Genomic DNA, 27,921 nt, shown 5'->3' with positions numbered 1-27,921 from the left:
AACGACTATCGATGAAACTGTCACGACGGATGTCTTTTCCGAATCGCGAACAGAGTGTTTCATCTCTGGTTGAAGGCCATGCACGTATATACATTAGAGACTAACTGGATTTGAGCACTTGGCTGGAGAATAAGACCTGAGATTTTCACAGTCCGGCGCCAGGCAACCTAAATCCCCCCCCCCTGAGTCGTAAGTCATAGATTAAGAAACAAACATGAGAAAAAGGCCAAATCAAAGAAAGGGGAGACAATGTAGGTATATAGACGATGAGGGAACGTGGATTACTCGTCTGGTTTGAACACCGCATCTTTGCAGAGAATGACCACTTTTTTGAAGAATCGGCGCCATTCGAGGGGATCGCCTTTGATCTTGATGAACTCGACTTCGAAAACGCCTTCGGAGACACACTCAATGAGGACTTTACCCTGCAGCGGACACATTCGGCCATCCTTGGCAACGACTCGAATCATAGCATAACTATCGCCGGCACTTACTGCGGGGACTGATGGTACTGGAACTCCGAGTCGGTGGAGGGCTTCACAGATCAACGGAACCAGAAGCTTGAGTTCCCACGCAGAGTAGAAGCGAGTCATTGGGCGAGAGGGCACAATATCTTGGAATTTCTGCGCGTTCTGGGTGCGGCTTACGGGGACAGACGGTTGTTGTGAGAATTGTGACAATGATGGCTCGTCCTCAAGGTGACTAGCCATTGCGGCATCCTGAGAAGCAAATTGCTTCCCACTGGGCTGAGTAGAAGAAAACTCGGAGGCCAAATGCGGTGTATCCCAGTCCATCACTAGTCCGCCTCCAACCTCCGGCTGTGTGGATGAGAAGCCTGCCGACGGGTGATCAACATCCATATCAAGATCCATTGCTTCTAAGCTCCGGCTAGGACCCTTGCGCTTCTGGGAGAAGGGGTCTTGGCTGAAGTCAATATGCAATGACTCGAACATGGAGGTGGCGAGATTGATTGGGTCTCTCAGCTTGCCATCGCTAGAAAGGAATTTGTTTGACCGTGTATACCAAGGATGTCTTCGCACATCTTCCAGCGAGAAGCGACTTTGCGGGTCCACGGTCAACATGCCGCGCAGTAGTGAAAGAGTGGCAGTTGGTAATTTCTGCCATAGCTCATCTGTGGTTCGTGAATTTTTCGAAACATATTCGTGGAATTCGTAACTGTCATCGGTCGGGCTATCCCAGGGCGTGTTTCCCGCCAAAAGAACGAACAGAACAATGCCACAGGACCAGATGTCCACCAAGTCTGGATGGTACCCTGGCCCTTTTGTTTGACCACGAGTACTGCTGGTAATGACCTCGGGTGCAATGTAGGGTGGGCTACCGCAGAATGTGGTAGAGAGCTTCCTGGTTCCCTTGTACTCGAAGAGAGCGGCGAGGCCAAAGTCCGCAATCTTCAGGTTTCCATCCGCAGTCAAGAGCATGTTCTCAGGTTTAATATCACGATGACCAACACCCTTCGAATGCATGAAGCTGACGGCGCTGATGAGTTGTGAGAAATAAACGTGCGCAATATCCTCGCCCACGCCCTCGTCAGCCTCGATCTTGTCGAAGAGATCCCCGCCCTCTGCCAATTCCATCGCGATCCACCGCCAGATGTCATCCTCGCCAGTCTGATAGAAACTGATGATGTTATTGTGGCCCGTAACATGTCGATGCACCGTGACCTCCAGCTGCAGTTGTCTGGCGCTTATCTTGCCGTGGCGCGCGGCGTAGTCTTTGTGGATGTACTTGACGGCGAAGACGGGGTTGTCCGAGTCCAGAGGGCAGGCTTTCTTAATGCTAAGAGGGCGAGAACTCGTCAGTTTTCATTCTCAGAAGGTAAACGAAGCAAAAGCGCTCTCACGTACCAGGCATACGCGCCTTGGCCGATTGTCTTGGAGACAATGCGAAAAGGCACGTCGTTCGGAAGCGGGGCCAATTGCGAATGCTGCATCGTGGGCTCTAGGGAAGGAACGAGTGACTTGAGAGGAAAGGATCGGATTAAAGATTAAAGAGTGGCTATGAGGAGTTCGACATCACGAGTTGAGATGAAAGCGAGGGAGCGCGGTGATAGGCAAGGGTGCCGAGCAGAGCAGAGCAGAGCAAAGAGAAACGCGGGTCACCGACGCGGGCCACTTTATCCTGTTCGGGTAGTGTGTTGATAACCTGGACAACCTTGGAATCTTCATACAGGGACTACATGAACGGACTATCTAGGTATGCCAAGGTAGCTCCAGGGATGCCATACGCGTAGGAGTGAAGCCCAATGACCCGGTCTACAAATGTGATACATAGTCCGAGCCCCTCTTGTATCAGTGCGACCCGCAGGTGATCGCACTAAAAGCTCCGGATTTAGATCCATCGGCCTGTGCTTTTGGACTTGACACTTGGGTTTTCATATGTCATGTAAGACCTTGGGCTTGTATCTCTAGATCTGTGGTTCCCAGAGATTAACGCGTTCATTGATTATCGCTATAATCAGAGGGTTGGTTCAAGACTCTTGTCCAGTTCGGTTCTAATCTCAGCTCTGGCGGGGCGTTGCCGGGGTCGCGCGTAAACAAAGCGCTTAGTTTTTTTCGGACCCTTTGATCTTCTCGAATTTCACCTTCTTCCCTTCTACCTTTCGGCTCCTTTGTCCACCCTCAATACCCTCAATACCCTTAATACCCTCATTTGAACCCATTTGTTACTGCATTTGGTCGTTGTGGGGCCATTGTTCGGATCCGTCGTCATTCCATCGCAACCCTCGTGCTACTGTAACCAGCATTCCAGCCACCGTCCGGGAATCCGCAGCCTTCGAGATCATTTTGCTAGAAGACCAATTTCTTGATTCTTTCTACGATGGATTACACCATGGAAGATACTCAAAACTCGGCGCCCGAGGCGCTGGAAGCCTCCAAGCTGAACACCTCCAGCCAGCGCAATGAGACTCAGAGCGTCACGAAGCGGTTCGTTCGGCCTCCACAAACTCTACCTCTATTGGCAGACCCATTGTACTAACTCGCTCTCCTACGTCTAGCCTGCAGGCTGAGTTGATGCAGCTCATGATCCAGCCCTCGCCCGGCATTTCCGCCTTCCCCGACGCCGACGGCAACCTACTGTCCTGGACAGCGACCATTACTGGACCGACTGAGACTCCTTACGAGGGGTTGAACCTGAAGCTCAGCTTTGCCTTCCCCAACAACTACCCTTACTCCCCGCCGACCGTCCTCTTCAAGTCCCCCATCTATCACCCTAACGTCGACTTCTCCGGCCGTATCTGCCTGGACATCCTCAAGGACAAATGGAGCGCCGTTTATAACGTGCAGAGCGTCTTGCTGAGTCTACAGAGTCTCCTGGGCGAGCCTAACAAGTAATAAATGCCCTTAATCCACATATCTCCCAAATGCTGACCAGAACAACAGCGCGAGCCCGCTCAATGCCCAAGCCGCCGAGCTCTGGGACTCCGACCAAGAAGAGTTCAAGCGCCACGTTCTCGCTCGCCACCGCGACCTCGACGAAGATTAGATGCCTGCTTCTGGAGTCTGCATTGTCGTCTACCGTTGCTACCTGCCCCGTCAGGGGGGACGTGGAGGCTCGGTATAAATGCATAGTGGCCTGGTTCATTGGGTTTGGAGTTTTGGCTATCTGTGGTTCTAATGCTATCTTTATCGCGCGCATTCACGTACAGGCGCTTGTGGCCCTGGTTTCTACTGGGTGTCTGTTTTGATAAGATCATCGTGGAGGGGTATTCCTTGCTGTTTCCACGCTTTCTCTCTTTCCAATCTTTCATTCTATTATTTCTAGACTGGCAGTCATTCCACTAGACTCTGCATTCAAGTAGTGCAAAACAAGATAGTAGAAGGTTAAGACTTTAAGAGCAAAGCCCTGAGTCAGTTATATTCATCACATTGGCTTTATAATAGCTAGTTAACACGTAAGAAAAACGACGACTGGCCTTGTGAACATATCAGATCAAGAAGACGTGAAGTACGCCTTTTCGTTCGTAATGAGCAATCCAGCAACGGTGGCACTGGTGAAGGTGCTAAGAGCGCCCGTGAGCATAGCACTGATCGCAACACGCGAGACATCTGCACTACGACCAGGGGAGATCTGTGCCAAAACACCGATCTGTTGGCCCAGGGAGCCAATGTTGGCGAAACCGCAGAGGGCATATGTAACAATGAGACGAGAGCGGTCGGAGAGGTCTTGGTAGGCATCCTGGTTCTGGAGGGCGTTGTATGCGACAAACTCGTTCTATATAATGTGAGGTCGATAATCAGTAAACTAGGAAAGGGACATACCGAGATAAGTTTGAGACCGATCAGTTGGCCCACCTTGAGCAGATCGTCGTCGCGGGAGACGCCCAGAAGGAACGCAATTGGGTAGCAGATGTAGCCGACGATGAGCTCCAGGGTCAGTGGTGGGTCATTGATGTTCAAATAGTGGCCCCACCAGGTGAGCAGGCCGTTGATGAGACCGATGAGGGAAATGATGCAGAGGAGGGTGGTGCCGATCATGGCACCGATCTTGAGACCCAGCCAAGCGCCCGTTGAGAAGGCGTGCAGGGCATTTGCGGCTTTGTGTTCGTCGTTATCGGGGATAATGACACGGCCGGCTGTCAGGCTTTCTTCTTCCTCGGGCCAGCGCAGCTTCGAGCAAGCCAGAGAGGCGGGAATACTCATCACGCAGGAGGAGACTAGGGCTTGCGAGTTGACGCCCATGGTGATGTAGGCAATCAACACACTACCTGCGATGGTGGCGAAGCCGGAGCACATCACCTGGTGCAATTCGGCCATGGTAAGATGCGGAACGAAGGGTCGAATGAGCATAGCGGACTCGCCCTGTCCGATGAAGGGCGAAGCAGCCGCCACGACAGCCTCGGCGCCAGACACCCGCATGGACCAGAAGAAGAATGAGGCGAATTTGACAAGGAACCACTGCAGGACATTACTGTAGTATAGGAGTTGAACAATCGAGACGAAGAAGATGATCGCGGGAATCGTGCTGACAAGGAACCAACTGCTCGGGGTAATTGGCGTGGTCATATCGTAAAAGGCATCGGCCGTCAAGAATTTCACTCCATCACTGGCGAATCCGAGCAGGTCACGGGCAAGAGTCGAGATGAAGTTGAAGATATCGTAGCCTGCCCCGCTGCGCAGCACGAACAGCGCAACGATGAATTGGACTAGCATACCGACAATCACGGTGTGCCAGACGATCTTCTTGCGGTTTCGTGATGTAGCCCACAGAACAAACAGGATGACCGCAAGACCGAATAGACTGACTGCACGATCCGCGCGCGAGTTATCTTGAGACTGAGGGGAAGCGAATGCACCGATGAGAATTACTGCAATGGTTACAAGAGCACTGAGAGGCAATCTCAGCTTTTCAGGAATGATCGCAACGAACGGACGAGCGGTATTGTTCCAAACGAAATGCATCGGTTTCGTCACAACAGAGATGGGCACATAGAAGAAAATGATTCGCAGCGTGATGGCGAGATACAGCAAGAACGGAATCAACCATCCCAAATCATACCGGTGCAAAATCAGACCCGCGATCCACCAGCTAAGAACAGCGTAAGTCTTTGATGTCTGGCAATGGTTATTGCAGAAGCTTTTGTTTTTTTCCACTCACCCAGTGAACAAGAGCCAGATCACGGCGTGGACCACATGCCGCCATTGCTTGAGTATACGTCGCTGCCATGGTCGCTTTGCAGGCTCAGTTTCCCCCGTCTCTTCGTCGCTTTGGCTGTGGCTCTTGCTAGCGTGGTCGAGAGGTGTTGGTTCAGGCACAATTCCCTTCTCGAATGCTGTGTCCTTGGAATACACCACATCTTCCTCGCGGCCCTGCTCCGCAAAAGCTGTGTGGTGATGGTGCGCGTGGTGATGCTGGTGTTCGGTCTGCAGCACAGGGTCTATCTGGTGCGAGCTGTGAACATTCACGTCTACCGGTGTCTTGGATTCGGTGGATTCGGCCATGGTTGGAGAAAAAAACGATCAACGTTGAATCTTCAACTTTCGATCTTCCCTTATCTCTTCACGTGGACATTCCCTTCCCACGTTACACAAACCCCAGGGATAAAGATCCGTTCCAAGAATGGGGAGGAGGGAGTTTATAGACGAGCGTGGACCGAGGCGATTTATCAGAAATCGAACCGGTACATTGTGGCTGGCTTGGTATTAAGCATTCCTCGTACGTCCATTGGGGGCAAGGGGGGGGGCAAAAAATTAGTTTATCAACCTGATTTCTGTGCGGGGAACACTTCGTCGTTAGTGCCCTTGGTTTCCCTTGGGGCGAGATAAAGACAGTCAACAGGGGTTTAGGTTACTGGGTCCATCAAGCCCTTGGGTCTAAATCCTTTTGGTTCGTTCCACTAGCTTGCGCCAACGGGATGGCCGACGGGCCACCCCTCTCACCCGGGAGGGGCTCATGTAACCAGAGATTTCTGGTTGGGCAAATGATAGCGCTCTTGCACCGCTATCTCGGTGATCTAGCACCATTCAAGTTAATATCTTGCCACCTCGGGCTCGGTGGTTGGTGGACGATCACCGGCCCTAACCTTGAAAAGGGAATCTCCGCACCATACGGCAGGTGGGGCACGCAACCTTTTTTTTCTATCGTGGCTTGAGTCGTGTGCTCTCTAGGTCTTTTCTGGAAGTGAAAATCCTTGTGCGAAGGATCTGCGATGTCATCTGTCTTACTAGATTACTTGCTTAAATCTGTGGCTCAGTAGGAAATCATCGGGGTGGGAAGTGCAGATCTCTTATCTTTGGCCTGCGCTAGAAATTCTTATCGACTTAAATGTTGGGCCCACTTCAGCTTTGATCCCTGCACTCAGAACTTCAATCTTCTACCTGCGATAGGCGAATTCCGCCCCAGCGAGAGTACGACTTGGCATATCAGCTGCATACGTTGGCTTTGGGAGGCTTAAGGGTAAAGAGTAACCCTGTGCTCAGAGGCGTTGACTTGGCAATCCTTGGAGGAAACATCATTTCGGCTGGGTAGACCTAGAGGAGCCCCGCTAGGCCCGGTAAACAAGCCGTTGATAGAGACGCGAGGATTGACTGGAAGAAAAACGAAAAATATCACCTTGGCAAGTAAGATTCTGGACTAGTCTTCGGGGGATCTTTATACCAATCACAATGCTGCCAAGCTATATAGTGATTGTATTCAAGAAAGAAAGACGTGCAGCATTGCATTTTGGTTGGTAGCAATGATTGGCATGTGCAGGACAAAAATCCACTAGATAACGCGACTTCCAAACACGACCGCCCACTCGAAGGTGTTTATCAAACGAGCTTGAAAGATTTCTAGTCGGACTTGACACCCATGTAGTAGTTCAAGCTAATGAAGGGCCATTGAACCATTATATTCCCGCTACATATGAAAGGTTTATTTACTAAGATCCATGCCCGTTTGGTCCAAGAGACTTCGAGCTTCCTCGGTCGTGTGTGTTCCGAGGCAGGATGTGAAGCCATCAATCCGGATACTCAGAGGCGCCACAGGTAGAATCAATGTGTAGAATCAATGGACAGGGGAGTTCCAAAACCGAAAAAAAGATATAAAAAAACAGGGGCGAAAGAACACTAGCGGGGAGCATAAACAGTTACTAATGTCACGTGCAGTGGGTTCGAATATAAATACAAGAATCAAAGCATTAGTTAGACAAAGGGGGATTGTATTGAACCAGAGTGCTACAGGATGACTCATTCATCAAACCATATTGAAGCCTCCCTTAAATCTAAAAATCTTTAAAATACCCTCGAACTATATCATTCAACCCCACCAGCATTGATTAAACACTCGCGTACCCGCAGGTTGCCCGTCTGTAGTAAATTCATACCCAGTGGGGTTTGCCCGGCATGATTTCGTGAATTAACGTCAGCCCCATATCTGATAAGTAGCCCAATCATACGAGACATAGTATCAGCTAGGGTGTCCCCCATCAAGGCTCTATTACACCAATGTATAGGGGTCATCCCTTCTCTATCCTTATTGTGCACATTTGCACCGTGCTCGAGGAGGACTTGCATCGGCACCAGATAGCCGCGGCGAATCGTGGGATAAAGAGCGTTTTGCCCATGACTATTCTGGTGGTTTGGGTCCGCTCCTAGTTTCAGGAGGACATCAATAATGTTGGGGGTTTGTTTCCGGAACTGTGGTGATTCAATAGCCGTGAAAAGTGGAGTCTCGCCATTATCGTTGCTCCAGTTCGCATCAGCACCTCTTTGACAAAGCCATTTCACCATTTTCACCGAAATCTGTCGAGCCGAGCCATGCAGCACAGTACATCCGCTCTCATCTCTAGCACATATATCTGCACCGTGATCGAGTAGTAATTCTGCTGTATATTGACATTGAGCATGGTCTTGTTCCACATTCAGGAACAGAGGTGTACGTTGCTGTGAATCTCTGGAGTTCACATCGGCTCCATGATCAATAAGCAATCTAATGATATCTTTGCTTGGACCCCAACCTTTGGCAAAGTAATGAATAGCCGTTTGCCCGCGATTGAATCTAGCAGGTGTGCCGATATTCACGTCAGCCCCACAGTCCAAGAGAGCCTGAACGGTATCGGTAGCTCGGGCATGAGCAGCCTTATGTAGAGGTGACATGCCACTTTCGGTCAGGCAATTCACATCAGATCCAGCATCCACAAGCATCTTCACTACATCGGAAAACCCGGCTTTCTCGGCGGCAAAATGCAGTGGAATTCTTCCTTCTTTGGATTCCCGAGCATGTACATTAGATCCTCTAGCAAGAAGGAAAGCCACTCCGGTTGATTTGCCAGCGATAATAGCAGTGAACAGAGGAGTACGTCCGGAGTATCCCTTGAGATTGACATCGGCCCCGTAATCCAGCAACATTTGTAACGTATCCTCCCCACAATCATTCAGAATAGCTGTTTCTAATGGACCGTGTTTAACATTGTCCATGAAATTTGGATCTGCGCCATGATCAAGTAGACTTTTAACAATTGCTGTATGATGTCGGCTTATAGCGAGCAGCAGGGCTGTCCTGGTGTCCCAACGAGGCCCTCGAATGTCGGCATTGACACCCGCAGCGAGCATATTCTGAGCGGCAGATTCATATCCCCAGTTGGAGTAGAAAAGTAAGGCGAGACCGCCGGTAGCACGAATGTCTCGTCTATAGAGCTGGCTAAGGAGAAGATCGTGTAGGAAGTGGTTAACCAATAAAAGATTGAGCATATCATTGTTGGAATCAAGTTGATTTGCAATGAGCAGAAGAATTTCCAACGGCAATGAGAGAAACATCATCGCAATGAGAAGACAAGAGTGATGTTGGCGGGGGAAATGCGTCAGACGCTCGACGTGGGCTAGTGAGGCTCGGTAAGATCCACTTGGTCTTGGTGGGAGCCTAAAACTTTCAGTTCAGGCATCACAGCCTCTCTGTCTTCACTTGGATCATTTGAGAAAGCAGCAGAGTGAGTATGAATCGCAGGCCGTAATTATCAAATTAACTATTGAAAAGGGGAACCCGTAGGGAGACCCGCCTCTGCCTGTCTGTTTGCGAACAGGTCGGCCACTGGGAGTAGTGGGGCTATAGGAGATGAGAACACATAGGAGTGGGTTGGAAGAGAAAGTGCGTCTGTCTTGCTTATCCTGCGCATAGAAAGTCATATACTATCACAAAAGCCTTAGTCATCATATAGACCGCTCCTTCATGCAGTCAGCAGTTCCCCCACTACACTATGGTGTTTGAGGGTGCGTCACTTACTGACTACGGTACCGTATGCTACTCCGTACCCTCATGGCTTGAATCGTTTATCCAAAACGTATTGGAGTAGCGCCCAGTAGTCGGCCGTACCTAGGAAACAATCAGTCGACAGTGGATACTTACAACTTGGTTATGCACGGTACGTTTGTGAATCAATATCACATGCGCCTCAACAATTAGCAGTGTCTCTAAGCTTGACCTCAAGGCTCAGCGCCTTTCCCACCAGCAATTACTAATTTTCGACCGGAAAATCGCCGGTTCGCAAGACTTCGATACCGTCTATGAAAGGAAACCAGTCACCAATGACAACATGTAATAGGAGAAGATTGACTGACATCCTGTCAAAGGACTGGACAAGGGCCTGACAAGAGTCTTCGTCGAGGTTGGGGTAGGGCCAGAAATGATAATCATGATTTGAATTCTAAAAGCTGAAGATGAGTTTTTTGAACAATATCGGCGAGAATATCATATAGCTACAGTAATATAAGCAACCGATAAGTCCTCGTCAAGTGTGAAGCAATGGTCTAGAGATTCACCAATTTCTCGTCGGACCTCTATCAACGTTGAGGCCGAGAAACTGTAGGCTCGGGAATTGATCGGATAAATTAGCGAGGTTGTTAATACTGGCACGAAAAGGATGTTTTGCCCAAGAAGGTTTTCCCCTGCCAAGATCGGAGCTCAGTTTGCCTCGAAAACGTAGGTGATTTAGGGATCTGAAGAAAACAGATCTACACCGGGAGCTTATTTTCGGTTCGACTCATACGTCATTTTCTGACCGCCTTCTTTTAATGCCGGTACATGCAGCAATTACTCCCCAGTTCTCCAGTCCCCAATCATTACGGAATTTATTGAGTAGGATCATACCTGCCATTCGTCATGGAAAGCCATCTTAAATCCCTTTTACAGCCACTTGGCCGTACAGAGCTGTGCGATTCCGTGATTCCGGCTCTCCTGGACTGTATCTCTGAGATCGCGAAGTCGCTGCGCGAGTCACAACATGTCTCCCTCGCTGGCACCACAAACGCATTTGGTGACGGCCAGTTGAACGTCGACATGGCAGCAGAGAATCTCGTTCGAGAAGCACTTGCAAAATGCCCCTCCATAGTGACTGCAAGCAGCGAAGAGGAGCCCGTGGAGCGCGCTGCCGGCGACGGCCAAGCCGTGAACCCCACATCAGAGAAATACACAGTCGCCTTCGACCCTCTAGATGGGAGCTCGATCATTGCGCCTAATTGGACCGTGGGCACTATTTTGGGTATCTGGGACGGTGCGTCGGCGATCAACCAACAACCCTCGGAAAAACAGATTGCCTCCGTGTTGGGCGTCTATGGGCCGCGCACCACGGCTATCATTGCCCTGAGAGTCCCCGGTGGCGAGCCTCAATGTCTGGAGATCGGGATCGGTGGTTCCGGACAGGAACATCAGATCATTCGATCTAATGTGCGACTCGCGGACCCGCCATTTAAAACGCGCTACTTTGCCCCGGCCAATCTTCGTGTGGCAGGACAGAGCGAGAATTACATGCGTCTTATTATGCATTTTATCGAGAAAAGCTATACTTTGCGCTACTGTGGTGGATTGGTACCGGATATTGTGCATGCGCTGGTGAAAGGACACGGCGTGTATGTGTCCCCTGTGACAGTTGCAAGCCCGGCGAAACTACGTCGTTTGTATGAGCTGTTCCCCATCGCGCTGATAATGGAATGTGCCGGAGGAAAGGCAATTGATCCTGCTACAGGAGAGGATATTTTGAACAGACCATTGGAGGATTGTGATGAGACCGCGGGTCTGGTCTGTGGTACGGCTGAGGAGGTCGAGATTGTGAAGAAGGTACTACTTGGTGCCTGAGGATCCACAGTCAAGCCCCCAAGCCTATTGGGATATTTGTCTCCGATTACCTTCCATAATGACAACATGCATGATATGTTTAAAAGGCTACTTGGAATATTCCGAGTGTCAGTGTTGATACTTTAGAAAAAATAGATTTCTTATTGCCAGAAAAGGTGTTGACTCATTCTGAAGAGACGTCACCCACGAGAAGTAGAGAGACGATTGAACAATTGTCAAGTTATATGAAAATCAAACAAAAGGCCATTAAATACAAGGAACATGAGCGGAAGATGCTATGAGAGCCCGAGGGATTAGATCAACCCAGAATGAAAGCCATTTCAAGACCCCACTATTTTAGCAGTAGGTAGCATTAGAGATTGGCTTGTGGATGACACCAGCATCAATAAGACGCTCGTAAGACCAGTAATCGCGCTGGGTACCCTGTCCGTCAACAGCAGCGCTACTGTTGTGCTTGATGTTCCAGAACGAGCCGCCCTGGGCGTAGTAGCTCCAAGCATACCGCTGAGTGTTGAAGAGACTCTGGCGGTTCTTGAAAGTGTTGCTGTAGAGAGTCTGTAGGGCCCATTCACCGATGTAAACAGGGAACTTGCCATCACCGCCAACAGCGGAGGCCTGGCCACAAATAGCGCCATTTGCCCACTGCGAATAGACACCCGAGGCAGCGAAGTAGTACACATGAGTATCGATGACCAGATTGGTGCCGGTAGCAAAGTGGGGGGACCAATGCTCCTCCCCGAGGAAGCAGTCCTGCAGCATGACGGGGATGCGCTTATCAACACGGGCGACGCGAGCCAAGACACCATTGGTGTACTTGAGAATCCAGTTGGTGCCATTGGTAGTCAGGGTGTTGACAGATGCGAAGGCAGACGGGTTATCGGAAGCCTCGTTAATGGGGGCAATGGTGAATGCCCAGGGATAGCCGGTTTCCACAAAGAATTCCAGAACCTGGTCGACTGCTTTGTAGGACCAAGCCAGATTGGTGTAATTCTGGAACCAGCCGTCGTTGCCAGCCTTCTCTCCGATGTCGAGGGAGTTCACGCCACCAGGAAGAGAGTGCAGACCAACGACGATGCGCATGTTGTACTTCTCGATAGCATATGTGGTAATTTCCTTCAGATACTCCTTCTGGTTGCCGTGATACAGAGCAGATCCGGGGAATTTGATCCAAGCAGCGTAGGTGGTAGGAATGCGAAGAGTGTTGACACCTGTATATTTATTAGTGTATGTCCAGCCTAGTTTGGTTATGAGATCGTGTAGAACATACCAACAGCAGCAACCTTGTCAATATCATCGGTGGTGATATAAGAGGCGTATCGCTGCTCCAGAACAGGACCACACTGGTCACCCAAGGTCTCGCAAAAGGTCCATTCATCGGTGGCATTGGGGGCGTACTGGTCCCACCAGTACTGGTCGAAAACCTCTTCTTGCTCTAGCCAACCTCCGAGGTTAACACCGTTGGCCTTAAAAGAGGTCCAATCGGTATACTCGCCGGCGGCAAGTGTGGCAGTGGAGATGGCAGAAGTGGCAGTGGTCGTATAGGTCTTGACAGTGCTACTTCCGTGGTGGTACGCGGTAGAAGTCATCGTGCGAACGGCAGTGTTGGATGTGGAAGCAGTATAAAGATTGGTGTTGATGCCGGAGCCGACAGCAGAGCCACCGGCAACTGGGGCGAGGGTTCCAGTAGAAACGGTAGCAGTGTTTTCACTAATATAGATCCAAAAAGTATAAATTAGCTATCATTCAAAGGTGTCAGGAATTGATTTGAGAGAACTCACGGGTTAGAACCGGCGGTCTTGGTGCCAATCTTGGTTATAACAGTACGACCATTGTCATTACCAGCAGTAGCAGTATCAGTAACAATGGAAACAACCTCACCGGTTGCGGTGACGGTAGCAGTGGAAATAGTCTTGGTGACAGTCTCGGTAGTGGTGGCATAAACAGTGGTATGCAAATGAGTGGGAGCATTGGTGCATTCAATCAGGATAGTGTTGTCAATAGTAACAACGGTGTCTTCCTCGAGCTCAACATCGACAACAACAGGGTATTCCACGATGCTAAGGGACAAATGAAGAACCTCACCGGTGGAAATCAGATTGGAACAGGTTTCTTCAGAGTTTCGGGCTTGAATGACGCCTGCAGCTGCCAGTCCAATGGGTGCAGCAGCTGCTGCAAGACCAAAGAAACGCATAGTTGGAAAATACTTTAACGAAAGGCTAGTGTGGGGAACTAATATGAACGAGTGGAAGGGAGAGGGCGAAGTCTCTAGAAACGAGTGTGAGATGAGACTGCAATGCTGTTCGAAAGAAAGCAGGACTGCCACTCGGATTTTATAAATTAACTTGATTTCCCACAATCGCTTCTCTGCCGTCCTACTTCTCTAGTCGCAAAATTAGAGGGACATTCGGGCCGATCAAATTGACCCGGCACCGAACCCACAGACGAGCAGAAGCTCGGAATGCTCCCCCTCATTGAATTGAACTTAGATCTCTAATCCATTGTGGCTCATGTCGCAAGCGATCTTCCATGGATTGAAAGGTACTGACGGCCAGACAATTCTTCCGGCTTGATGTCTGAGCCGACGGCATACCGTAGAGTTAGAGCAAAAATAAGCGCTAATGGCTAAATTTACCCAAGAGGTCCCAACTAACCCTGACCATGAGATAAGTGGATTGTTGCCAGATACTAATGAAGACAGACGCCGTGTTGTATCGGGGATCTAGATCAAGGAGGGTCTTTTGAAAACAGCCAATCGAGGATTGGCATAAACAAGAACCCTGATTAATTTCAATAGTCCCGAAATTGTTTACGAGTGGCTGTAAACTAAGATTCCAAGAACCATCGATCGCCTTGATCGAAGCGGCGTGGGACCTTGTCAGGACACGAACCCGGATAACCCGAAACCACGTTTTCTGTCGCTCAACAGCTAGGCCCGCATTCACCTATGGAAACATCTGCGGAGCTGGTCTCTTAATCGGCGAGTAGGCCGTTGGCATGACCCGGGCAAGTCCGAAAATCACTCAGCTAGGAAATGCTTTTATGAGTTGTTGGTTCTTGAGAATCCAAGCTATACTTTCTAGGCTTGGAGAAAGGGAAACATCTTCGCGTGCACATACGGGAACTGTTCGATGGCTCGAAAGTCGACTGGAGACTCTTCTCACATGGAGCAGGGCTCAAATTCATATTTCAGGGATCATCGAATTTGGCACTAGGGACTATTTTTGTTGCCTGCCCAGTTCTTCCATGGATCGCACGAATTCCTAGCTTGCTTGACCCACTTGGGCCTGGGATTTTTCTTCTTGGCAATTTTGATTTAGTTGCTTTGTGAGATACCGGGATATCCGGGCGCGTGTGAAAACGAGACATATAGACTTCCTAGTAAACCATATCGCTATGTTTATCTCAGCAAATAATTCAACAACTGATTGAACTTATTGTGGACCTGCCTTCAAGCTGATTCACAACTTTGCATTTAAGTATTTTGAATTTAGTCCCTAGATACTGACTTTACAGTAAGCAGGAATAAGAAAATCGCTTTCGTGCCTGAATCGGCGAACCCGCCCCTCGCAGCCACAGACCCACTTAGGTTATGCATTATTTGAACCAGGCCAACCAGAAGAATTGTATTGCCTCGGTTAGTCTTCGGCAAAAAAAGTGTCGATATGTGGGACCCTGTTTAAACTTAGAATTCAATTACCGACCGGGAGTAGGAATATGCTAGATAGAGAGCCTTGGCCAATTACCAATGTGAAGTGACCCTCATCCAAGGTCATCTTCACGATTGAGTAAATTCATTTTGTGGGACTTGATGGTTAACCTAGCATAAAATTCCCTAATTTAATAAAGGTCCAATCCTGGTTGACGGTTTCTTGTTTATCCTTATCCAGACAGAGCGTGTTTGCGGTATTCTACCCCTTTGATTTCAAAACCCACCGCTCGGCATCTCGCGGAAGCATTGACCGAGACTCAGTCAACACTTTTGGAACAGTAATTGTCAGGTACGCTCGATGCGCAAGAAACCTTGAACAAAATAGTTCATCAAAGTGTTTGGCGTTCGGACCTCCCATCGAATGAACCCTCCCGTATGGGAGAATGATATCTCCTTAGGCATAATATTACCCCTACCTCCTCCTACTTTCCTTTAGTTTCCTGAACTTACTATATTGGTTTCCCTAGGGTCTAATCAAAGCTTTTACCTCTCTTAGCTTGCTTACCTCGTGCTCACTATCGCTATATTCTCCAGAACTTTCACTTTCCTTATCCTACAATATCCTAGTAAAACTTGTGTCGCCAAATTATAGAAGCAAAGGAGCCAAGGACCTATCGAGAGTTGGCTGATCATAGCACGTGGCTTAGATGTGGCTAAGCGGATAGGAAACCCGGTTCTCCTGACCTGTTTTCGTATGTATATGGTACTAGATTACTAGATTATTCTTTTTGTATTCCTGTAATGTAGGGAATAATACTAAGCTCAAATTGTTTGTTTCACAATTGAAACCATTAAGTCAACTACCTGCCTTCAGACAGGGCAATGATTTCGTTGCCTCGCGGGGAGACAGACTCCCAAAATTCACGGCTCTCCCCTGACCTGTTGATCAGGTTTAGTTTTTTGAATTAAAGTCTATATCACCCGGCTGTTTTCAGAGTCCAGTGCCAGGGGTTACTACAATCGTATTGCCATGAGGGCATACCACGGATTGTTCCAAGCTCCCCGGGATAATGGGTAGGTACTTCAATGATTACATAAGGGATAAAATCTGAGCTGTAGCTATTCCTTTAATTCATATTCCAAAAATCTATCTTGGGACCTTGCCTTGTTAGCTGGATTTTGCAGTGGTTTGGGCGGGCCTCGTACTGAATGCCCACATTCCCCGTTGACACGACTCATCCATGGTCGTGATGTAATAGCGAATCATGTAAATACTATAATGATGATTTAAACAGAAAGGCTTAGAATGAAGTCCATGAGAGAAGCTCGCAGGCTTTATTTTGAAAATCTACAGAAAACACGATCTTTTCCTGCAGGACAACAGCTGCATATAGTATAACAATTTGTACCACTGTTATCATCTGAAGGCCCGCTGGTCTAGTGGTATGATTCGCCGTTCGGATTCTCGAATATCCGGGCCGGGTTCACCCGGCACATTTCGGCGAGGTCCCGGGTTCAATCCCCGGGTGGGCCCCTTCTATCTCAATTTTTTCTCTTCTTTTTTCTCTCTCTTGAAAAAAAAACCTTTACTTGAATTGTTGCCATTTTCAGGAACAAAAGGGACGATCGATGCAGTTTTAAGAGAATGGGCGAGAGAGGTTCTTCTCGAAATTCCTGTCCTAGATAGACTTCGGGAAGATTTGATAGTATGCGGTAGTCAAGTGCCAAGATAATGAATATTTAAAACAGACAAGCTATGCTTTCCTTTCTGATTCCCCAATGAATCCTTTTCCATGACAGACGAGTGGTCAGGGTTTCAAAATACACGCTGTTCCAGGTAACACTCTGAGATGTCGAGATAGAGCGAGTGCGCCTATCATCGGCCATCTGCAACCGGAAGCGGTAAACAGCACGCGGGGTTCCCTCTCGGTCCAAAAGCAATTTCATCTGGTCAACAACGCGCAAACCAAAATGGCCAGCGATAAGGCATGGGAGCTGGAGGAGGGAATTCCTCAGGTCGAGGATCCCTTCATTCAGCAGTATTTGAAAGGACGCGACGCCCTGATCACGGAAGAACAGAAGAGACGTCACGGTAAGGACATATACCCCGCCAAAGAACTTAAAGGCTAAGTTGTCCCCTTCAGACGCGACATTTCGCAAGACTTTGTCACCTATTGCCGCCCGTGCATGTAAAATCGTCTCTCAGATCCGTGCCCGCGAGCAGAACGAAGTGTGGACCACGGGACTCGAGAATGAGGCCGCGCATCAGTCAGATGAGATCCTCTACCCAGGCGTCATGTTCCACCACGCGAAAGGTCGCATGGAAAAGACCAATCTTTGGAAGATCGTCGAAAAAATGCCCAAGGGGTCTCTTCTACATGCGCATATGGATGCCATGTTCGATATCGACTTTTTGATCGACCAGGCCTTGTCTACCCCGGGGATCCACATGTCGGCACCTCGACCGCTACTAACACACCATGATTATGATACTGCACCTGTGTCTTTTCAATTCTCATCTCGACTCGAAGCATCCAAAGATAAGCCTGCTGCCTGGTCCGAGGCGTACGAGCCCTCGTCATTGATCCCCATCCAGGCAGCGGCGGATTCTTTCCCTCGTCACGGAGAGGCTGGGTTCCGAGAATGGTTGAAGAGTCGGTGTATGCTGATGCCGGAGCACTCGTACCATCACTACCATGGAGTCGATGCGATCTGGTCAATCTTCACGAGAACTTTCCCGGTTATTAACTCCATCCTTATGTACGAGCCCATTTTCCGGGCATGCTTCCGTCGCATGCTAGGACAGCTTGCCGCAGATGGAATTAGATATGTGGAGTTCCGCATCGCGTTTGTCTTCCGGTACAGGAAGGAGGGACATGATACGATAGAAGAAGACTACCACGAGTGGTGCAGAGTTGTGGAAGAAGAAGTGGAAAAGTTCAAAGCAACCGAGGAAGGAAAGAATTTCTACGAAGCACGCATTATCTGGACGACTCTACGAAGGCTGGACAATCAGGATATTGTTGAGAGCATGAAGCAGTGCATCATATCCAAGATGGATTTCCCCACCTTGATCAGTGGCTTTGATTTGGTCGGACAGGAAGATAAGGGCAGAACTCTCGTGGACCTTGTGCCGCTACTTTTCTGGTTCCGAAAGACGTGTGCAGAGGAACAGGTCGACATTCCGTTCTTCTTTCACGCTGGTGAATGTTTGGGGGATGGTGACTCGACAGACCAGAACCTCTTCGATGCCATCCTACTGGGCACGCGACGGATCGGCCATGGGTTCTCTCTTTACAAGCACCCGCTACTTATCGACCTGGTCAAAGAGAAGAAGATCATGGTGGAGTGTTGTCCCATCTCGAACGAAATCCTACGCCTGGCGAGCTCCATCAAGACCCACCCGTTACCCGCGCTCCTAGCCAGAGGTGTGCCCGTGTCGCTCTGCAATGATGACCCTGCCATCCTTGGCCACGGTAAAAATGGACTGACGCACGACTTCTGGCAAGCCTTGCAGGGGTTGCAAAACGTCGATCTTGTAGGCCTGGCGGTGATGGTCCAAAACTCCATCCAGTGGAGCTGCTATGAGGACCAGTCGACTCCGGAGTGGAAACGTGAAATCGAAGAGGGTATCCTAGGCCAAGGGTTGAAGGCGACGCGTCTGCGCGAATGGTGGTCTGACTTTGAGAAGTTCTGTGAATGGGTAGTGTTGGAGTTTGCGGAATTTGATGAAGACGATTGAGGGTAGATCTGACTAGTAATTAGCACAATCAAGAGAGTGAGAAATTACGACGCGAAGAAGTAAAGGGTTGAATCGCGTAAAGACTGTAGTGAGGATAGAGAGGACCGAGATGTGTTGGCAGAGACCCGCTAAACCTCCACCTGACTCCGGATCACTTATCGCTTTATCAGGTGCCCTCCGCACGTCATTGTCAACTCCCTCTTCACAACTCCCTCTCTACGAGGGCTTGGGCTCTTTCTATTTCTCGTCGATTGTTATCATGTCCGCCCCTGGATGTGTCTGAATGAGCCATCTGCTCTCTCAACATGGCGTACTTCTTGCCATCGTTCTTTCAGAAGCGACTGCTTAAATATGCCTTGTCACGTCTGGGCCTCGTCGATACGGAGGCTTTGGATCCCGACAGCTTGGGAATCCGCTTCGGACAGAGAAGTACGGTGGAGCTTCGAGATATCGGCCTGAAGCTAGAGGTGAGTGTCCTGCCGATGACCCTGTGCACGCGGGGCGGTCTGCGGCTCTTTCCAAGCTGCCAAGCGGTATATACTGACATTCGGACGTGTTTTCAATAGAAACTAGCGACTATTCTTCAACTCCCTCCGACGTGCGAGCTTATCGCGGCCCGAATACAGTTCCTGCGGATCACCGTCCCCGCTGACATATACAGCAGCGGTATCGTCTGCGAAGCTAGTGGTATCAATGTGCATATCCGACTGCTATCCGATGAACCAGCCAAGGGGAAATATGCAAGGCCAAAATCACGACCCGCCACTGTGCCGGGCACATCGGGGACTGATGGTCAGATCCTACCCACACCGTCCAACCTCGCCGAGTCGTTCTTAGAGGCCGAGCCTCAGGAGGAGAAAGAAGAGCTACAAGCCGCGATATCATCACAATCTCATGTTCTACAAAAGTCGTCTTCATTTACCGAGGAAGAGGAGGAAGAGCTCGGAATTGGGAACGATACCCTATCGTTGCCGAGCTTTGTTGAGGCATTCCTCAAAGGCGTGGCGGACCGGCTACAGCTTAAGATCAGAGACGTTGCCGTGCGGCTGGATATGGAGCTGAAACAAGACGGTCCATCCAAAAGGCAGCCCGAAGATAAGCCGGATCTTGTCGCAAGCTTGTTGAGCGTACGCGAGATCGATGTCCATGGTGTATCTGGTTTCACTGCTGGTCCAGGTGACTCATTACCTTTCCGAGAGGGCAAGAGGATGGTCACTATCGATGGCATAAATGTCGGTCTCGTGTCGGATCCGGTTGTATTTTCGAACTATTCGCGGTTCACGGCCCCTGCGTCCCCGACGACGACGATGCAGTCGAAGGAAAGCCATCCGTCAAGCAGAGCGCCCTCGACCCAACCGTTAGACTCATCAGGCTCTGACCACGGACTTGCGATGACACAGTCAACTATTTTTCAGCCCTCTATCCAATCCGATCACGAAAGTGTCAGTGATCACGGGATGGATGAATCTACAATCTCTCATGGTGGCCGGTTCTCGGATGCGGACTCTGAACCGGAGAATAGGCACGATCGTTACCTTGAAGACTCTCAGGTATTTGGAGATGATCCGTTTCAAGACAACTCAGGATACTTAGACTCGGTTATCGATACCAAATTTGACGATTTTGACGACGAACCATCCGCATCAATGCAATCACAGAGACACCCCATGGCTGAAAGTCACGACGGACCTTCCCACCAGAGCCTCTCGTTAAGATCCAGTGGAAATGTGCCGGAGTGTGAAGATGTCGAATATGCCGAAAGAGGCTCGATGCCACCTGAGAATACCCAAGGGTCACAGACTTTCAGATTACAGCACGGAAGCCAAGTGGACATTGAAGATTGTAATCCAGCAAATTCTATCCAATATATCAATGATCTGGAGGACCCTTTCATACCGCAAATGGGTACTTCACAGCATCTATCCCAAGCGTTTGCACCACGCTCCGAATCTAGCGACACTGCTTCAGGATCTGCAACCCCTGATGCAGAACTTATGGAGTCAAAGTATTTCTCGCACGACGAGGCACAAAGCTTATACATGAGTGCTATTAGTCAAGGCAATGGTGAAAGCTTCATTCCAAAAATGCCTGGGGCTTGGGATGCTTTTCCACTTGACAGAACATTGGCGAGCACTTCCGAGGACCTCACGAAGAGGACATGCCCGACCGAAGACATACAAGCGGACCGGGAAGGCCTCGATGAAGCTTCTGCGTCCACTCCGAAGTTGACTGGTCAGCCTGATTCTTATTTTGGCCACCCACCTCTAGAGAGCAGTCAAGCTCATTCCCAGTCGGCATCCACCGACAAAGCTTCTACCCCACCATCGCCTACTCTGCATAGGTTGAGTGAAATGCGGAAATCCATGTTTAGCATCGACAAGGTTTTCGTTTGGTTGCCATCTACTTCTGACGAGACCACCAACTCGAAACATTCGTCTCCGAAAATGGATAAAGCAGACAGTGACCCGAAAGATTCAGAGTCTGAATTGAACGAGTCTACAGTTGAGGAGAGCATGTTTGCTTCCAAGGCCTACGCTTCCACTAGATTCCCAAGGGGTCCAAGAGAGGCTCATCTTGGCGAGGCGGATCGTGCAGAAATACCACAAAAGACTCATAGCAGCAAACTATCAGAACTTGAAGTGGAGATTTTCACAGTCGCTTTTCATTTTGACATCGCGACCGGCTGGCTTCTGACCAAAGCATGTCAGAGGGGGATGCAGGTGTTACCTGGAGAAAGTCAACCGAAGAAACAGACTTCGCCAAATCAACCAGCTCGTCAAACGTCCTTGCATCTTGTCGTTCATGAGCTCTCTACTAAGTTCATTGAGCATGTGACAGGACATTCTCATTCTGCCGAAAATGCTGGTACCCCTCTGCCTCCGCCATATCATTCTATGGAGGACATCGTCCTTCAAATCGCTGCTTCAGGGTTTGAGGCTCGCGTTCTCACAGATGAAAAGCGGACCAATTTGAATCTCGATATTTCGAAGTTCAAATTCGGACTCGCTTCCGATGATCTGATCTCGTTTAACGAGGCATTGAAGATGCGCGAATCTACTAGGGACATCTTGACGTCTTCCCCGGTAGATATCTCATTGTCATTATGCAAGTCAGCAGAATCTGTCAAACTTGATATATCTACTCTACCCCTTCATTTCAACCTCAACATTCAGCAACTGGAGGAAGTTCTGGGGTGGATGGGCGGTCTTAGTACCATTTTGGAGCTGGGAAGCTCAATTTCCTCGGCAGCTACCACGAAGGGAGGACCCAGGTCTCCGAAGAAGCGCCCACGTGGTGTACATTTCGAAACACTGAGTTCAAAGTCTGACAAAGGCAATTCGAGATCTACTCCCTGGAAAGCGAATGCGCGAATTGGTGGTATTGTGCTGGATATTGTCGGCGAAACTCATTATCTCAAGTTCAGCACCACCGCTGTCAAAGTTGTCAGCAGATTTGAAGGCATTGGTGTCCAAATCGACAAGTCGGAGTTGGCTGGTCCACTACCGCTCGATGGGTCTCCTGATGCACCTGCAATGATTTCCTTAGACAACATTAGAGTCGAGCTCCTCTCTGTTCCGAAGGAGAACGATATCGATCGTCTTCTAGCCTTGATCACGCCGTCGAAAGACAAGTACGATGACGACGATGATATTATGCTTGATACGCTCATACGACAAAGGAGACAAGGTTCTGTTCTTCGAACAAACGTAGAAGACATGGAGATTTTGATCTCGAACCCCACTGGCCTGGCTTCTCTGTCATCCCTCGCAGTTGAAATGAGCCGGCTGTCCAACGTCACCAAATATCTTCCCGAAGACGACCGCCCTGGTATTCTCACCTTGACAAAAATTTGCAAACTCGATATCAAGGTTCAAGTTGGCGGGGAGGTAGGAAACTTGAATGCTTATCTGGTGGATCTGGAAGCTGCTTGGATTAGCATGCCGTCACTCATTGCGACTAAAATCGAAAGCATAAACATCCTTCGAAAGACCAAGAACAGCAAGGAGGAACTAGTAGGTGAAGCTATACGTCCCAGTGCCCAGAAGACACAGCAACCCATGTTCATGGTTCGATTCATTCCCGATGAAATGGATCCTACATTCAAGATCAAACTGAATCGCCTCCGTGTCGAGTACACGATTGCGTCGACTATGGCTTTCCTTGGTCTGGGCCGGAATATAACAGGCGGAGAAGTGGTCAGTGAGATGGCGAATTCCATTGCCAATCTTGCAGAGCACTCGGGCCGAGCAACAGATTCACTGGCCTTTGCTGCGTCTGCATCTGACACCTCCGGGGCTTCTACAAAGCCGACAAGGCTAGCAATTGTCCTACGCGATTGCGTTCTTGGTCTCAATCCTTGCAATTCTCCATCGAAGGGCCTTGTGGTGCTGACGAATGCTAAGTTCGGTGGCATATTAAATGGTGAAGAATCTTCGGAGGCCACATTGGACATCCGAAAGTCATCGATCATGATCATTGACGATGTGGCCAATGATGGCTACACAGACAACCTTCATCAACGTACCTCATCTGTTGTCCAGAGTAGCCAGGTCCAGGAATACATTGGCAAGGGCTACGTACCGGTCTCCACAATCTCTTCTGCGACGGCTATTGTAAAAATGATGACACTGGCCGAAGATGGAATGAAGTCATTGGATGTCGAGCTTCGCCCTGATCTTTTGATTCTCGAAACATGCGCAGACTCAACGCAGACCTTGATCAGTATATTAAATGGACTTCAACCTCCAACGCCTCCCAGTGTCGCCGTGAAATATCGAACCGAGGTCATGCCTCTCCAGGACATGCTCGCTTCCTTTTCGGGAGACGCTTTTCCGGCCGACCCTACCTTGCCTCCGGGTTTTGAAATGAACTTAGAGCCTCTTATCGAAGAACAGTCCTCGGAGGAGCAATTGAGCGACGAGCTTGAATATGTCAGCGATTTCAATTCTGGAAACCAAGGTATTGAGGCTTTGAGATCGGGCGAGGGTAATGATCTCTTTGACAGTTTCCATTCACAGTATCAAGTCTCATCTAGCATTGGAGAGCTGGACTTCCAGGAGGACCACTTCGGCAAACAGTCTGCCGTTGGAGGTACTGCGCACCGGTGGGACTCCAGTCACAACACTTACGGTCTTTCCAATGATACGAAGCTCCAGCGGAGCCCACTCCGAGTCAGAATTCGGGACATGCATATTATCTGGAATCTTTTTGATGGTTATGACTGGCAGCGTACTCGTGATACCATCTCCAAGGCTGTCAAGGATGTTGAAACCAAAGCAACCGAGAGACGATCTCGAGCCTCGCGTATGTCACCTACTGCCGAGGACGAGGAGGAGTCCGTCATTGGCGATTTCTTGTTCAACTCCATTTACATCGGAATTCCGGCCAATAAGGACCCGCGTGAGCTCCATCGCGAAATCAACCGCGATATCGACGATCTCACCAGCGAAACTGGGAGCTATGCGACAACGACTACAGTAACTGGTGCGACCAGTCGACAGGCCCGACCTACGTCCACAAGAGAGAAGAAACTGCGGCTGCACCGGAGCAAGCACCATAAGATGACCTTTGAGCTCCGGGGCGTCTGTGCCGATTTGGTTGTCTTCCCGCCTGATTCAGAGGAGACACAGAGTTCCGTGGATGTGCGGGTGAAGGATCTGGAGATCTATGACCATGTGCCCACCTCGACGTGGAAGAAGTTCGCCACGTACATGCATGAGGCTGGAGAGCGAGAGAGTGGGACTAACATGGTCCATATTGAACTTCTAACTGTGAAGCCCGTGCCTGAGCTTGCTGCATCGGAGATAGTTCTTAAGGTATGTTTCTCTATCCTCTACACTAAGACGTGACTAACAGCTTCGAGGCTACTGTTTTGCCCCTCCGGCTTCACGTTGATCAAGATGCTTTGGATTTCATGAGCAGATTCTTCGAGTTTAGAGATGAGTCTGTCGAAGAGTCCACTACCCCAGGCGACGTCCCATTCCTACAGCGTGTCGAAGTCAACGCCGTTCAGGTCAGACTGGACTTCAAACCGAAGAGAGTTGACTATGCTGGTCTCCGATCCGGTCGCACTACAGAGTTCATGAACTTCTTCGTGCTGGATGGCGCCGATATGGTCCTGCGACACGTTATCATCTATGGGGTTTCTGGATTTGATCGACTTGGCAACTCGCTCAACGACATCTGGATGCCCGACGTCAAGCGGAACCAGCTCCCTGGTGTCCTCGCGGGCCTTGCGCCCATCCGGTCTCTAGTCAACGTGGGCGGCGGCGTGAGGGACCTCGTCCTGATTCCAATGCGCGAATACAAGAAAGATGGGCGTATCGTACGCAGCATCCAGAAGGGAGCCATGGCTTTCGGCAAGACTACATCCAATGAATTCGTGAAGCTGGGTGCCAAGCTCGCTATTGGTACCCAAACGGTCCTACAGGGCATGGAGGACATGCTGACATCCCCCAACGCCTCCACCGCTTCGGATGAGAATCGGGATGATGACGACGAGGCAAAGAAGATTTCTCTTTACGCCGACCAACCTGTAGGTGTGGTCGCAGGCATCCGGGGTGCCTACAGCAGCCTAGAACGCGATCTTCTCCTCGCGCGAGACGCGATTGTGGCGGTGCCGGGCGAGGTCGTCGAGAGTGGGAGCGCCAAAGCGGCAGCCAAGGCTGTATGGAAACGTGCGCCGACCGTTGTCCTTCGGCCGGCCATCGGCGTTTCCAAAGCTGTGGGACAGACCTTGCTGGGCGCAGGGAATACCTTGGACCCGAGCAATCGGCGCAAAATGGAAGATGTAAGTGGACATCCAACACCTCTTATTTGATCTAGGCTAACGGCATTTCAGAAATATAAACGCCACTAAGAACGATTTACGAGCCGGCTCAAGGCTGTTTGAAATTTTGATTTTGCATGAGCCTGTAGATACACTGCTTTACTTTGCTGCGATGATACCACTCCGCTCCTTTATAGGAAACGACAATGCATGTAAAATTGCTCATGTTACGCATGATTTTGGAGTTGCAATTTTTTTACTCGATATTTATGGCATGATATTTGCTTGATTTCCAGGTTTAGGTGGATTGAATCAATTAATCGGCTCAAGTATATTAACGCACGAGTCCTCCGTATCCGCCACCTGTGCCTTGCATGTGAAACCACACACCCTTAAAGTTAGTTGCCCGGCGGCTATGGTCTCGTAGATCCCAGGGGCCCTTCTTCGCTTTGCATTTCCCCTTTCATGCGGCCATGAATCATGCATTTCCCAGGTACGAGACTGGCTGTAAGTCTCGAAGGGCCCGGATGGAGTAACCATGGATCGCACCTTCAGCACGTCCGTTCGATGCCGGGGAAAAAAGGCTAGGCCCCGACATTTTCCCTTATGCTCGGTAATGTCCGACTGTGCCTTGATTTCGATGTGGGGTGTTTAAGTTCTTCTCCGAAGGTGTACCTAGGGGGTTTTAAGGGTCAACAGGTTCTCGACTTTTCAGATCGGATGTGGGTCGTGGGCCCTTGCGAGATCTCACGCGTGGCCCTGGGGTGATCGGCAGGAAAGTTTCAACGTGTATGACCCCGTAACGAACAAGACAGAACCCCATTCTTTCTGCTAAGATATGTCTTGCTAGTCATATAGAGACTTTTATAGCTATTTTGAAAGCGGTTGTTGTTCCAGCAGCTGTCTAGTTATTCTTCTCGTTGCCTTTCTGAGCCATTAGATTAACATGCTGGCTTTTCTTGCCTTACAGGAAGATAAGCATTTACCGTGGTAGAATCCAGTTCTTCAGATGCTGATCGGCAGCCTCCACAATCCAAACCTGGCAATCTTTTGAAAAATCTTCTTCTCGACAAATTTTATCCAATGGGATCCAGTAACAATTAGAAAAAAGAGCTCACCCCATCGCTAACTGTATTAAGCGACTGTCCAGGTGCTTTTGACCTGAACCGTTTCTTCAAAGCAATAGACAAACATGTCATCGCACTTGGCTTCACCACCATCCAGAGTGGAGTCTTGGAAGAAATGCTCATCGACCCACTACAGAGGGAGTTGTCGGGCTATTGGCGGGCGTCCGTATGTCGCTGTTTTGTTTAAAATTGAGGACAAAGCCGTTTCCCGCGTCACTCGTGGTGTGTAAATCCACGCCGATATCAGGCTTTGAAGAAGAGCGGACCCAGTATGCCCGTTGATCTTTGGGGGAAACCGTGGAAAGTCGGCAGCTCGACTATGTAAGCGCCAGTGGGGCCTATTCGGGGGACTACCGATGGTCTGAACGTCTTTATGATGGTTAGAAACCATGATGATATAGTGGTAATGTTGAATGAGGCATGATTCTAGTGTATTATATCTGTATTGGAGTCGCGACTTGAGTCGTCGTCTACATGAGCAGTACCTAGATATGGTCTTTTCAGATGTCTAGATATATTTGACATAGGATCCTTCCTCAGGTACCCTCACATACCATAGCTAGATAACAGCGCCTGCTACCGTAGCCGAGCTAGCCATGGCGCGATCGTTGTCAAACTGCTGTTTATCATTAAACAGAGAAGAGTTCAAAGCAGATCGCATGGGAGGTATTTTAATGGAAGAATGGACTGGCATGAATGAATATGAGCGACGACCCCTCTGTAAGGAGCTTAAACATATGATAGCGACATGGATGGCTGTGACGCAAGACGAGTCAGTCTTTATGTTAGTATTGGATGCCGGCTCCTTCGGTTATATTATTCTAAAAAAAAATACAGGAGGTCATGTGTGAGTCCTATCCAGAGCATATTAACACCTGGACGAAAGTTGCAGCGATCAATGACCAGTCCGACCGGTATCCTGCATGCTGAGATTGTTGCGAGGCGCGACAGGCGGGGTGGAATCCGAGCACTTGGCTGATGCTGTAGTAGAACAATAGTGCATCAGATATTTGCCAATGATCATAGTGCCTGCCTTCGCTTTACTTTGAGTTGTCCACGGGCATCT

The 27,921-nt window shown here is 49.5% G+C and overlaps 8 protein-coding genes across 8 annotated transcripts; 4 read left to right on the top strand and 4 right to left on the bottom strand.

The window, feature by feature from the left end:
- Positions 1 to 281: 281 nt before the first annotated feature.
- N7443_008335 (uncharacterized protein) lies at positions 282 to 1,951 on the bottom strand (the record flags this gene model as incomplete). Its single annotated transcript, XM_056888391.1, has 2 exons — positions 282 to 1,797; positions 1,866 to 1,951. The coding sequence occupies 2 exons, from the start codon at positions 1,949 to 1,951 to the stop codon at positions 282 to 284; spliced, it is 1,602 nt and encodes a 533-aa protein (XP_056737693.1).
- Positions 1,952 to 2,838: 887 nt separating this feature from the next.
- Positions 2,839 to 3,504, top strand: N7443_008334 (putative ubiquitin conjugating enzyme (UbcK); the record flags this gene model as incomplete). Its single annotated transcript, XM_056888390.1, has 3 exons — positions 2,839 to 2,945; positions 3,017 to 3,349; positions 3,402 to 3,504. 3 exons carry the CDS (start codon positions 2,839 to 2,841, stop codon positions 3,502 to 3,504), a joined length of 543 nt encoding a protein of 180 aa, XP_056737692.1.
- Positions 3,505 to 3,951: 447 nt separating this feature from the next.
- N7443_008333 (NupC/NupG family nucleoside CNT transporter) lies at positions 3,952 to 5,960 on the bottom strand (the record flags this gene model as incomplete). The annotated part of the gene is made up of 3 exons (XM_056888389.1): positions 3,952 to 4,233; positions 4,281 to 5,547; positions 5,617 to 5,960. 3 exons carry the CDS (start codon positions 5,958 to 5,960, stop codon positions 3,952 to 3,954), a joined length of 1,893 nt encoding a protein of 630 aa, XP_056737691.1.
- Positions 5,961 to 7,754: 1,794 nt separating this feature from the next.
- Positions 7,755 to 9,257, bottom strand: N7443_008332 (ankyrin repeat domain-containing protein; the record flags this gene model as incomplete). Its single annotated transcript, XM_056888388.1, has 1 exon — positions 7,755 to 9,257. The coding sequence occupies one exon, from the start codon at positions 9,255 to 9,257 to the stop codon at positions 7,755 to 7,757; it is 1,503 nt and encodes a 500-aa protein (XP_056737690.1).
- Positions 9,258 to 10,596: 1,339 nt separating this feature from the next.
- N7443_008331 (fructose-1,6-bisphosphatase) lies at positions 10,597 to 11,568 on the top strand (the record flags this gene model as incomplete). The annotated part of the gene is made up of 1 exon (XM_056888387.1): positions 10,597 to 11,568. One exon carries the CDS (start codon positions 10,597 to 10,599, stop codon positions 11,566 to 11,568), a length of 972 nt encoding a protein of 323 aa, XP_056737689.1.
- A 336-nt stretch (positions 11,569 to 11,904) lies between these two features.
- On the bottom strand, positions 11,905 to 13,759 carry N7443_008330 (26S proteasome non-ATPase regulatory subunit 9; the record flags this gene model as incomplete). Its single annotated transcript, XM_056888386.1, has 3 exons — positions 11,905 to 12,776; positions 12,836 to 13,234; positions 13,357 to 13,759. The coding sequence occupies 3 exons, from the start codon at positions 13,757 to 13,759 to the stop codon at positions 11,905 to 11,907; spliced, it is 1,674 nt and encodes a 557-aa protein (XP_056737688.1).
- A 3,429-nt stretch (positions 13,760 to 17,188) lies between these two features.
- Positions 17,189 to 18,959, top strand: N7443_008329 (putative CECR1 family adenosine deaminase; the record flags this gene model as incomplete). Its single annotated transcript, XM_056888385.1, has 2 exons — positions 17,189 to 17,309; positions 17,362 to 18,959. The coding sequence occupies 2 exons, from the start codon at positions 17,189 to 17,191 to the stop codon at positions 18,957 to 18,959; spliced, it is 1,719 nt and encodes a 572-aa protein (XP_056737687.1).
- A 305-nt stretch (positions 18,960 to 19,264) lies between these two features.
- atg2 (uncharacterized protein) lies at positions 19,265 to 25,818 on the top strand (the record flags this gene model as incomplete). The annotated part of the gene is made up of 4 exons (XM_056888384.1): positions 19,265 to 19,426; positions 19,526 to 24,775; positions 24,823 to 25,749; positions 25,801 to 25,818. 4 exons carry the CDS (start codon positions 19,265 to 19,267, stop codon positions 25,816 to 25,818), a joined length of 6,357 nt encoding a protein of 2,118 aa, XP_056737686.1.
- Between the last annotated feature and the right edge of the window lie 2,103 nt (positions 25,819 to 27,921).

The sequence above is a fragment of the Penicillium atrosanguineum genome, assembly GCF_028827265.1.
Source record: "Penicillium atrosanguineum strain IBT 20685 chromosome Unknown utg000007l_segment0_segment0, whole genome shotgun sequence".
NCBI lineage: Eukaryota > Fungi > Ascomycota > Eurotiomycetes > Eurotiales > Aspergillaceae > Penicillium > Penicillium atrosanguineum.
The sequence above is the reverse complement of the archived record's forward strand: the minus strand, read 5'-3'. Positions and strand labels throughout refer to the sequence as shown.